A 13,062-nucleotide genomic window follows, 5' to 3' on the forward strand; every position below is an offset into this window, starting at 1 on the left:
GTTAAATTTAATTTAATGGGCAGTATCCCTTAGCGTTTCATGACATTCTTGTTTGGACACGATTATGGATATTTACCATTTCCCCCAGTCTGTGTCTGGTTCTGCAGAAAGTGGTTGTCTCTGTCTGACCCCTTTGTAACATCAGTTATGTCCAATTAGTCACCTCTGCCTCTCCCTCGACCCACTCCCCTCCCCTGCCTTGTCTGACACCCCTCCCCCCACCCTGCCTGTCACTCTGTCCCATCTTTATCTCAGTGAACAAAGTGAAGATTTGTCATCATCTATAATAAACACATTCTGTCCATTTTAGGATCATGGAGAAATGCAAGAATTACAAACTCTCAGCCCAGGTCATGAAGCTTAACCAGAAAATCATCCGGTCAGTTAGAAGGGACACGGCAGCCTTCAGTTCCAGAGGTGACTGTGTCCCTGCTGTAGACTGGAGCCTGGAAAATCCTTCCCTCTGACAGTGGGAACATGGTGCTCTTCAGCTGTAACTTTTTGTAGTAGTTGGTTCATTCCCACTCATTGGCAGATTGTGACATGTCATCTAAACTAGCGATTTATCACCTTTTTCTGTTCTCTTTGACTAAGTATTAGCACATTAAATATGTAGCCTATTAATCAGTTTAACCCTTTGTAAAGGATTTATTAGCTTATCAATGAAGGTGATGGATTTTTCAGAGGCACAATTTTTGATAGCTGTATTCTTGGCCAATCAGAAATTAAACAGAGATCCATCTCCATTTTCTGCAAGTATTAAAACTGCTCTGGCTGCTACACTAATGCTGTCATCAGAAATCCCGTAAAGATTGTGATTTTCCCCAGTACCAATACCAGGTAGAGCATTTCCTCACAAAATCCCTCCCATTTCTGTACAGTGAGCAGTGAAACTGCAATAAAACTCTGTAGGAGTTTGAGTGTTGTATTGGAGGGTGATTTGGGGATATTTTAATCCTATACTCTATATACAAGTATACATTTGTATTTTAAACATGTTAACTGATGCCTCTTTATATGCCATTGTTGATTAAATAATCATTGCTGATTAAATTCTGTTTTGCTGTTGGTGATAATTCTTTATTGGGATCAGCTGCTCATCCAGACTGGTGATGTCACAGCGAGTGGATCTGGGATCTTGCTGAGCCATCGTCTGATAGCAATGGCCGTGGCCCGAGAGCAGCTCACTTGTATCTGAGTCAGGAGTTTGTGGGTTCAGGTCCCCCACACACAGAGAACCAGAAAGAAAGTGGGGCTGAGCCACCGAGTGAGAACCTTCCCTCTGTCTCCACGAGGCAGGAGACAAATGCAGCAGCGGTGAAGGAGGGATAAAATAAACTAGCTCAGGAAGATCTGTTTCACCCTCCTCCTGAGATCCCAGAATCAGAACCGAGTCTTTAGCCAGTTCCTCTCCCTGCCTGTGACGTCAGGATGCGTTGGATACAGTGAATGCCCTGAGATCTGAGCACATCGAGTGACAGTAATGAAGACTTGAACCACACAACTGTCAGTGTCTGTAGCCAAGCTGTTCCACTGCAGTTACAGCACTGAAATCCAGCCAGCAGTATGACTGGGATTCCCCAGTTCACTGAAAGTAGGACCGATCCATTCTGATCGATGAACACCCATTGGTCCACTCGCACTCCGGAGTAAAGAGTCAATGTCAGTGTGATCATTTATTTATTGAAAATTGACCTTTCCAGCCATTCGAACCACGCTACCTAGCAACCCCCAGTTTAGCCTAACTATGGGACAATTTACAGTGGCCAATTAACCTGCCAACTGTTGCTGAGTGTTAGACTGAGGTCAGGGACAGAGTTATATTTCAGGTTGAGACCTTTCATCTGATGAGTATGTACAACATTTCTGTTTTAGATTTCCAGTGCCTGTGGTTTTGTTTTTAACACAAGAGAAGATGCTAGAAATCCAGAGCAACACACACAAAATGCTGGAGGAACTCAGCAGATCGGGCAGCATCTATGAAAATGAACAAAACACCCTGAGGAGCAGTCTTGGCCCAAAACATGGACAGTTTGTGCATTTCCATAGATTCTGCTAAGTTCCTCCAGCAGTTTTTATTTTAATTATATTTATATTTCAATTTATTGAGATATGGTGTGGAACAATCTGTTCTGGCCCTTGGAGCATTGACAAACGTCAACTCCCCAGTTTAACCCTTGCCTTATCACAGGACAATTTACAATGGCTAATTAACCTACCAACCAGTAAGTCTTTGGACAGTGGGAGGATTCTGGAGCATCCAGAGGAAACCCACGCGGTCACGGGTGAAGGTACAAATGCCTTACACATAGCAGTGGGTGTGTGTTGCTATGGCTTTATTAATTGATTTCCTCAAACAAAACTTGTTCACTGCCTCTGATCAATGGTTTGAGAGTCAGAGGTTGGAGTGGAGGAGGGTCTGTCAGAAAAGAGCATAAGAACATATATTGGAGGAGAATTAGGCCATTTGGCCAATCGGGACTGCTCTACCATTTTATCCTGGCTGATCTATTTTTCCTCAGCCCCAATCTCCTGCCTTCTCCCCGTATCCCTTCTTGACCTGACCTATCGGGAATCTATTAACCTCTGTCTTAAATATACATAAAGTGTTGGCCTCCACAGCTGTCTTTGGCGCCAAATTCCACAGATGTACCACTCTTTGGCTCAAGAAATTCCTCCTCACCTCCATTCCAAAAGGATACCCCTCTATTCTGAGGCTATGTCCTCTGATCTTAGACTCCCCCAACGAAGAAAACAACTTCACATCATCCACTTTATCAAGGCCTTTCACCATTTGGTAGGTTTCAATAAGGTCACCCCTCATTCTTCTGAATTCTCATGAATAGTGGCCCGGCTCCATCAAATGCTCTTCATGTGAAAAGCCATTCAATCCCGGAATCATTTCCGTGGACCTCCTTTGAACCCTCTCCAGTTTCAGCACATCCTTTCTAAGATAAGGGGGTGAAAACTGCTCACAAAACTCCAAGTGAGTCCTCATCAATGCTCTATAAAGTTTCAACATTTCATCATTTCTTTTGTGTTCTAGTCCTCTTGAAATGAATGTTAACATCGCATTAGCCTTCTTCACCACAGACTCAACCTGCAAAGTAACCTTTAGGGACTCCTGCACAAGGACTTCCAAGTCCATTTCTGCCTCAGTTTTTCTTATTTTTTTTTCTCCAGTTAGAAAATACAGAACCCTTTCATTTCTTCTACCAAAGTGCATGACCATACACTTCCTGACACTGCATTCCACTGCACTTCTTTGCTCATTCTCCTAGTGTGTCTCAGTCCTCTGTAGCCTCTCTACTTCCTCAAGTGCCCATACTGCCCCAACTTCCCCTACTGCCCCTGTCATCGTGGTTCGGATGAGGCCCAGGTGCAGAGTTAGAGACATTGAACAGGTTAATAGAACAGAGTTAAAGGGAAATGAAAATAATGAATGCTTGGTCAAATGGGGCCGTTAACTAAAACTCTCAAGTGGAAAACAAAGCCTGCACTGCAGCTGAAAAGAACAACTAAGAATGAAATGAATACCACTCGTCTTCAGAGACAGCTCACTCGACAGTCCAATTTCTCAGGCAAGGTGGAATACAGGCAGTGAAGCGTTGCTTTGTCCAAGTCTCAACAAATACTGTGACGGAATGAATGTAGTTAAATACTATCACAATAAAATGATAATTAGCTGACATATGCAATTGACGAATTTGCTGCGCTGCCAAATCTGTGGTTGTTACAGCCCCTCCAGCGAGCTTCATATCATCTCCAAACTTTGCAACAAAGCCATAATTCCATTATCCAGATCACTGTCATATAATGTAAATAGAATCTATCCCAACACAGCCCGTATGGAAAGCTACTAGTCGCTGGCAGCCAAACAGAAAAGGTTCCCTTTATTCCTAAACTTTGCCTCCAGTAAATCACCCACTGCTTTATCCATGTTGAAATCTTTTCTGTGATACCATAGGCTCATAGCTTGTTAAACAGCCTCATGTGTGACACCTTATCAAAGGCTTTCTGAAAATCCAAATACACAACACTAACCAATTCTCCTTTGTCTAGCCTGATTTTTATTTCTTCAAAGAATTCCAACAGATTTGTCAGGCAAGTGATTCCTGAAAGGTCATTACTAATACCTCCACAATCTCTTCAGCCACCACTTTCAGAACACTGGGGTGTATGCCAACCGGCCCAGGTGAACTTATTTACCTTCAGACCATTCAGCTTCCCAAGAATCTTCTCTATAGTAACGGTAACTTCACACAATTCATGACCCATCACACCTGGAACTTCCACCATGCTGCTCGTGCCTTCCCCAGTGACGGAGAATACTTATTCAGGTTGTCCATTTCGTAGACCCAATTACTACCAACACAGCAACGTTTTCCAGTGGTCTGATATCCACTCTTGACTCTCTTTTACACTTCCTTTATCTGAAAAAACTTTTGGTATCCCCTTTATTGTTATTGGCCAGCTTACTTTGGTGTTCTATCTTTACATTCTTCTCCTTCTTCTTGTTTTACAGCGGTTGGCACCCAGCTTAATGGTACATTACCGCCAGCTTCTGCTCCAGGGTGTAGATCAGACGATACACTTACATTCTAAAATCCCTTCACCCATTCACACGCAAACACACACATGCACTTTATCCTTCCTTCTTTGGCCATCCTAGTACACTATTCCTGCTTATGCATCATATCCTGTAAAAAAAAACCCTGTGTCCCTTAAGAAATCTAGAAGTACTCTGACCTGTGCTCTCTCACCCATGCCCAGGAACCCATTTAATGTGTTCCTGCACCCCCAATTCCCTTAGATTAATTCTCATCATCTCTCAGGTACTAGGGTAGGCAGTAGATACAGAAGAGAGTAACCTGTGTGGACTAGGTTAAGGCTGGGGCACTCTGCATTAAACAAAACATTGAAAATGATAGGGAAATTCCAGGCAGGATCGTGTGAGGAATGTCAGGATGAGGAGTCAGTAGAACATGTAGTTCTGAGTTGCAGGAAGTATGGGATACAGAGAGAGATGATGAGAATTAATCTTTACATTCTTAATGACTTTTTTAGTTGCATTCTGTTGTTTTGTAAAATTTAGAGGACTAATTTTTGCTCTATTATATGCCCTCCCTTCTGCTTTTATTTTGACTTTTTGACTTTGACTTCTCTTATTAGCTAAGATGTGTCACCTTGCCTTTAGAATACTTCTTCCTTTTTGCAATGTTTATATCCTGTGCCTTGCTAATTGCTTCCAGGAATTCCAGTCATTGCTGCTTTTCTGTTATCCTTGCCAGGGTTCTTCTCCAATCAAATTTGGCCATCTCCTCTCTCATACCTCTGCAATTCCCTTTACTCCACTGTTACACTGATACATCTGACTTTAGCTTCTCCTTCTCAAATTTCAGAGTGAATTCGATCATATTACGATCACTTTCCCTGAGGGTTCTTTTACCTTAAAGTGTCTAATTAATTCTGGTTCATTGCACAACACCCCATCCAGAATAACCGATCAAACCCCCAGTGGGCTCAAACACATGCAGCTCTAAAAAGCCATCTCATAGGTATTCTAGAAACTCCTGTAGGAATACAGCACAAACCTAATTTTCCCAGTCTAGCTGCATATTGAAATCCCCCATGACATTGCCTTTTTGGCATGCATTTTCAATCTCCCACTGTAATTTTTAGATCACATCCTTACTACAGTTTGAGGGTCTGTATACACTTCCCATCAGTGACTTTTTACCTTTGCAGTTTCTTAGCTCTATCTACAAAGATTCAACTTGTTCTGAGCCTATGTAACCGCTTTCTAATGATTTGCTTTCATTTTTTACCAGCTGAGCAACAGCACCCCCTTTGCCTTCCTTCCTGTCCTTTCAATACAATGTGTGACCTTGGACATTAAGCTTCAAGCTATAACCTTTTTCAGCCATGATTTAGTGATGTCTATATCACACATGCCAATCTGTAAAGGTAAGACATGTGTGTTCCAGCAGTTACCAGGAGAGGGAGCCCTGGGGCAATATGGACTCGTTACTCATAATGGAGACATGCAATGGCAGATGCTGGAATCTGAACTTTAAATCAGATTCAGGTTCTGATTCAGTTTATTGTCATTTAGAAACCACAAATGCAATGCAGTTAAAAAATGAGACAACGTTCCTCCAGAATGATATCACAAAAGCAAATGACAAAACAGACTACACCAGAAAATCCATATATCGTTTGGCAATCCCTAAGCCAGAGTCCGGAGAGGCTGCTGCATTTTAATATCGTGCTACTGTCTTAGCACGTTCCCCGGAAAGGAGCTCCAAATCCACCAGACAAACAAGACCAAAAACTAAAGCTACAAGACCTGCACAAAACCACATAGTTACAACAGTGCAAACAAAAGCATAATTGATAAAAACAGATCATGGACACAGTAAAAATAGTCCAAAGATGTTAAAGGACTATAAGTTCAAAAGAAATGACCACACAGTTTCCACAAGTCCCCAGACAGACTCTCCATCTCACACTGGCGGCAGAAGGGAATACTCCCGCTATGGACTTCCACGGTGCCGCCCGACTCAGCCTCGCAGACGCAGCACACACCGAAAGCAAACTGACCGCAGCGGAGTCCAAGTCCATCGAACTTCCGGGCCTACGACCATCACCTCCGGCACAGCTTCTCCGAGCACCATCCTCTGCCGAGTGTAGTAAGACGGCCCCGCCAATGGCCATCGGCAACGCGACCCCGAGGACTGAGGGCCTGTTCTTCCCAGCAGAGTCCCGGACCTCACAGCAGCAGCAGGAATGAAGAAGGTCTTCCTGGACCCTTCTTCTCTTCCTACATCTGGTTCCCTCTGCCCATTGGCCCCACCTCTTCTGGTCCATCTCCTATCTGCCAGCCCATGTCTCTTCACTCCCTTTCAACATTTTGCTCAATCTTCCCTCCACGCTCTCTGTCCTGATGCAAGGTCATGGTCAGGAACTTCAAACATTCCTTTGCCTCCACAAATTCTGCTTCCTCTGGAAGTCTTTTTTAATATTGACACCCCCCACACACCCCACCCACAATGTTTCTAAGGGTTGTTTGCTCATCTCATTCACCAGAATCCACCTGAATTCAATTCAAAGTTCAAGGTAAAATTCTGTGTTGTAGAATGCTGGGACGTTGGAGTTCGGGTATGTGGATCCCTAAAAGTGGAATCACAGATAGACAAGATGGTAAAGAAGGCAAAGTGCTGTGAGGTGACACATTGCAGAGAGAGCCTGGCCACTAACAGGGAGAATCCCGGACAGTGCTGAACCAACCCTGCCCAATGGGTTGTATGAGATGCAGGAGAGGCTGCATTTGGAGTTTTCTGTTCTATTTTGGCTGCTGTAATGATTTTGAAAAATCATTATTAAACTGGATGGATCAGAGAAAATATCTACAAGGATATTTTGAGGGATTGAGTTAGAAGATAGGACTTTATTCCTTGGAGTGTATGAGACTTGAGCGATGATCATATAGATGCAGAGAAAGCAAAGACAGGCATAGAAAGGGTAAATGTCCTTAGTCCTTTTCCCAGGGTTTAGTTATCAAGGTGAGAGAGAAAGATTTAATAGGAACTTGAGGGAGAATGTTTTATATAATGGGTGGTCTGTCAGTGGAATGAGCTGCCTGAGGAAGTGGTTGAGGCAGGTATAATAACAGCTTTTAAAAGACAATTGGACCATTACACGGATTGGAAGGTGTGGAAGGTTATGGGTCAGAAGCTGGCAAAGGGGAAGAGCTTGCAGGGGGCACGGGAGTCAGCGTGGACCATTGGGGGGTTGGGGAGGGAATGAGGTGAACAGAAAACACACACTGTCAAGTAAAGCTGCAGGTCACAATGCTCGTTCACTCATACAACCAGCCAGTCTCTGGATGAACTCAGCAGGTCGGGCAGCATCCGTTGACTGCTCATTTCAATGGATGCTGCCCAACCTGCTGAGTTCATCTGGCTTTTGTACGTGTTGATTTGACCACAGCATCTGCAGTATACATTGCGTTTACCAGCCAGTCTCTACTAGTTACTCCTCTCCTTCAGTTCCCTCATTGCCTTGTGGTCAATGGTCCCTCTGACTAGTAATGACCCGAGCACAAAGATCCTGAGGTGTGTGATTTTTTGACCAGTGACAACAACGTGTACGTAATGAAATTTTATGTGGAAGTAAACTGGAAGCTATTCGAAAGATAATAAAATACCAAGTCCAGTTTGTTGTTCAATATTTACAAGAAATTAAAAATAAAATAACTGTCAACACACACAAAATTCTGGAGGGACTCAGCAAGCCAGGCAGCATCTATGAAAAAGAGTACAGTCGACGTTTCGGGCCAAAACCCTTCGGCGAGGCCTGCTCAGATTTCCAGCCTCTGTAGCTTTTCTCTTGTTTGTGGTTTAAATAACAGTCAAGAGCTTTGATATCCTCTGGGTTTTCTCCTTCATCCATCTTTACTCTCACAAAACATATAGTATCTATCAAGCCTGGAGCGGGTTTTGAAGGATTTTATCACCAGACATTTGCACACAGTCCTATGTGACTTGCTTGCTAAATGGTGCTTTAAAAAGTCAAGTTTCCAAATATCACTCCACTTTTTCCCACTTGGGAATTCTCCAGCATCTTTACATCACAACAATACACGTAGCTGCCCGTGGATCGGCCTCCCCATCTTAAACAAAGTCACACACAGGCGTTCTCCATGATGGGAGTTAACCCTAATATCCCGGAGACGACCCCTCAGGAGAACATCATGTTCAAAGTTCAAAGTAGATGATTTATCAAAGTACACATCTGTCATCATAAACAATCCTCAGATTCATTTCATTGCAGACACTGACAGTGAATAGAACGAAACACAATAGAATCGATGAAAATTCACGCACAGCAAAGACAGACAAACAACCAGTGTGCAAAAGACAACTAATAGTGCAAATACAAAACATAGAAAAAACTAAATAATAATAATAATAATAATAATACTAAATAATAAATACCAATACCATGGGTTAAAAAGTTCTTGAAAGTGAGTCCATAGGTTATGGGAATAGTGTTGGGGGAGTGAAGTTGCATGAAATTATCCCATCTGTTTCACAAGCCTGATTGTTGAGTGGTAATAACTGTTCCTCATCCTGGTAATATGGGACCTGGGGCTGCTTTACCTCCCTCCTGATGGCAGCAGAGAGAAGAGTATGTGGCCTTTCCCTTCAACCTGATGGCATGAATATTGATTTCTACTTCCGGTAAACTAATCCCCCCATTCCTATATTCCCCTATCTGACCTTTAACCTCTTATCACCCTCCTATTACTTGCCCCCGGGTTCCCTCCTCCTTCTCTTTCGCCTATGGTCCACTCTCCTCTGCTATCAGATTCCTACATATCCGGCCCTTGACCTTTCCTGCCCACCTGGTTTCACCTATCACCTTCCAGCCAGACTCCTTCCCCTCCTCCCAACTTTTACTTCCGGCATCTTCTCCCTTCCTTCTCAGTCCTGAAGAACAATCTTGGCCCAAAACATGGACAGTTTAATAATTTCCATAGATACTGTTTGACCTGTTGAGTTCCTGCAGCATCTTGTGTGCGTTGCTGGTTAATGGAAGCTGCTTTCCTGCGACAGGCGGAATTGCGAAGCCCCGTACATTTTACTCTTGGGGAAAGCTATAGCCTGAGTTGTAACAAATGGTTTTAGTTTCAACAAACCTGAGCACGTCTGTCCCACACTGACCCCGTCAGCTGTTCTCTCGGCACCTATTCAGTGAATGACGGGAACAAGGGACACTGCAGAGTCTCAGCCTTTTCCAACGATGCCGGATCATAGTAGACGGGGCCAAGGGGAAACACAAGAGATTGTGCAGATGCTGGAAATCCAGAGTAACGCAGACAAAATGCTGGAGGAACTTGGCAGGTCAGGCAGCATTCATGGAGAGGAATAAGGAGTCGACATTTCGGGCAGACTTTTTAGTTGGAAGGCTCTGAGCCTGTACTCACTGGAGTTTAGAAGAACGAGGGGAGATCTCATTGAAACGTGGGGAATGTAAAAAGGGCTGGATAGTGTGAATATCGAGAGAATGTTTCCTGTAGACTCCCCCATCATAGAACACATCCTTTCCAGAATCACTCCATCTATGCCTTATTTACCATAAGTGGAATAATTTCTATTTTTGGCTTTAACAAAAGTATCTATAAAAGCTGCAGCAAAGCAAGGGTTAAGATAAGGTGCTGACAGAACAATGTGCAGACATGGTACAGTTATGGAGCTGAACATGATTCCCCAAGCAAAACTCAATCCTTGAGAGCCCAGCTTCTCTTTGCCACGCTGGGACCCAAGGCCACCGGGCATACCAAGACAAGATAAGAATGTAAACGAAGGCACACTAGCAATTGGACAGTAATTTTACTAATTCTAATGCATTATTGGGCATTAACAGATATTTTACTGGCTATTCACACCTGAAAAATGTATTATGATTGGAACTTTTGTGCAAATAATGGGATTCAGAAGTGCATAAGGTTTCTACTGGATCAATATCTGGATAAATTTGACAATTTTGAGCTGAAACTTCATAACAGTTTAATGACCCTGACTGAGCTCTTCTCCTTGTGCACAAGTAAATAAAGTGTGATTGACAAATGAGTGCAAGTTGTAAAATAACTGTCCAATAGTCCATGTGCAGATGTCTGAATGAGTTTGACAGGATGTGTAATCAGACAATCATTCATTATTGTCTGTTCCTCACTGTGAATATTACATGCTATTTGTAAATCAATGTGATGTTTTGTCATTCTGTTTATTTCCTGTTTCACTGTCAGATATGAACATTTCATTGGAATTAATTTTTGTTTTTGACAAAATACATGGAATACTTCACACAGATCCAATCAATCCATTGCACTGTTGTAGCTAGTCCACCCTACTTTTGTACTCCTTCCTTCATATGTTAAAGGTCCTAATCATTTTGCTTTTCTAATTGTTGTATTTGAAAATTCACCTTGTGTTTTATTTCTGAGGGTGCCTGATATCCCTAATTCTGAATATTCATTAGCCTGACTCCATTTTAAATTCCAGTGTGATTATTCAATGATCCAATAGTTGAAAGGTTCCATTTAATACCAGAGATTTCAAAACAATATATGTACATTTATAACAATATCTTACTCAGGAGTGAGTGCAGGGATTGGCTGAGAAGGTAAACCCTTGGGGGTCTTTTTTCTGTTGCTTTCTGGAGCGGGCGATTTAAAAAACGGTCGGGACCAACCTGCAACACATACCTTCAAGGTCGGCAGAGGTGCGGCGTGAAACAAATTAGTCAATTTATCAGCCAATATAAGCAAGGTTTTCTCTAGGGGAGCAGACTTGTCAAGGGAAGTGCCTTGTGTGAAAAGTGCGAGTCGTTGGCTGAGGGAGGAGACTATGCCACAGTTGGAGAGGGTGAGAGGTGATGAAGAAATGACAGGTAAACTGATTCAGTGTGATGCCTGCCTGATGTGGGAGGTCAGGGACACTGAGGGTGCCTCTGCTTGTTACAACTGTGGAAAGTGTGACCAGGTTCAGCTCCTGAAGGACCGTGTTGGGGCACTGGAGAAGCAATTGGATAACCTCAGGTTCATCTGGGAAAACGAGAGTTTTCTGGACAGGACCTACAGTGAGATTGTTACACCGAAGATACCGGAGGAGAGAACGGGGGCGACAATGAGGAAAGGATGGATGCTTAGAGTACAGGAGACCCTGGGGAATGTACCACTTGAAAACAGGTTCACCCTCTCGGAAGCTATCGGGACAAAAGACACTGCAGGTCTGAGAGGCGGACAGGTCTGCGAGTCAAAAATTGGCGCTGAAGCAAAGCCGAGGAGACAGACGTCAGGCAGAGCTGTGCTCGTAGGGGTACAGAAAGGGGATTCTGCAGCAACAAGCAGGATTTAACAATGGTGTGTTGCCTCCCTGGTGCCAGGGTCCAGGATGTCACAGACTGATTGCAGGGGATCCTGAAGGGTGAAGGTGAACAGCTGGAAGGTGAACACATGTCGGCACAAATGACAGGGGGAAGAAGAGGAAAGAAATTCTGCAGCGTGATTTCAGGGAACTCGGAAGAAGGCAGAAAAGCAGGACCTCCAGGGTGGTTATCTCCGGTTTGCTTCCAGTTCCTCGTGCTGTTAAGGGCATGAACAGGGAGATAGGGGATCTGAATGTGTGGCTGAGGAGCTGGTGCGGGAAGCAGTGGGTTAGATCCTTAGTCCACTGGGATCTGTTTTGGGGTAAGGATGAATTGTACAAAAGGGACTGGTTGCACCATAATGGGTGGGGGACCAGCATTCTGGCAGGCAGGTTTGCCACTGCTACACAGGAGTGTTTAAACTAATAAGTGGGGGGGGGGGGGAAGAGACGAACTGGAAATATAAGGATGGAGTTAAAGGGAAAGAGAGAACAAGAAAAGTTAAGAAAGACAACAGAATTAAAGGGGCAGAAAGCTCAGGAAAGAATCGGAGAGTGTGGCCAAGTGCAATAGAAGTTGTTGTGAAAAGTGAGGGGAGTAATAGATTAATAGTATTATATATGAATGCACGAAGTATAAAAAATAAAGCGGATGAGCTTGAAGCTCAGTTGGAAATTGGCAAGTATGATGTTGTAGGAATAGCAGAGACATGGCTGCAAGAGGACCAGGGCTGGGAAATGAATATTCAAGGATATACAACCTATCAAAAAGACAGACAGGTGGGTAGAGAGGTGGTGTGGCTCTGCTGGTGAGGAATGAATTCAGTTCCTTGTGAGGGGTGACTTAGAATCAGGAGATGTAGAGTCAGTATGGATAGAACCCAGAAATTGTAAGGGCAAAAAGACCCTAATGGGAGTTATCTACAGGCCCCCAAATAGTAGCCTGGATATAGGGTGCAAGTTGAGTCAAGAGATAAAATTAGCATGTCACAAAGGTAATGCTACGGTTGTAATGGGGGATTTCAACATGCAGGTAGACTAGGAAAATCAGCTTGGTACTGGACCCCAAGAAAGGGAGTTTGTGGAGTCCCTCTGAAATGGATTCTTAGAGCAGCTTGTACTGGAGCCT

At 43.6% G+C, this 13,062-nt stretch overlaps 1 protein-coding gene across 3 annotated transcripts in view; it reads left to right on the forward strand.

Annotated features, from left to right (window-relative positions):
- The window catches only part of LOC132394514 (uncharacterized), a 171,881-nt gene extending 170,834 nt beyond the window's left edge, over window positions 1-1,047 (forward strand). For all 3 annotated transcript variants that reach the window (XM_059970780.1, XM_059970781.1, XM_059970782.1), the window contains one exon: window positions 311-1,047. In XM_059970780.1, the coding sequence (XP_059826763.1) occupies window positions 311-364 (54 nt within the window). In that variant the 3' untranslated portion in view covers window positions 365-1,047. The remainder of the gene's footprint in view (window positions 1-310) is intronic.
- Window positions 1,048-13,062: the final 12,015 nt, after the last annotated feature.

The sequence above is a fragment of the Hypanus sabinus genome, chromosome 5, assembly GCF_030144855.1.
Source record: "Hypanus sabinus isolate sHypSab1 chromosome 5, sHypSab1.hap1, whole genome shotgun sequence".
In the NCBI taxonomy this organism is placed as follows: domain Eukaryota; kingdom Metazoa; phylum Chordata; class Chondrichthyes; order Myliobatiformes; family Dasyatidae; genus Hypanus; species Hypanus sabinus.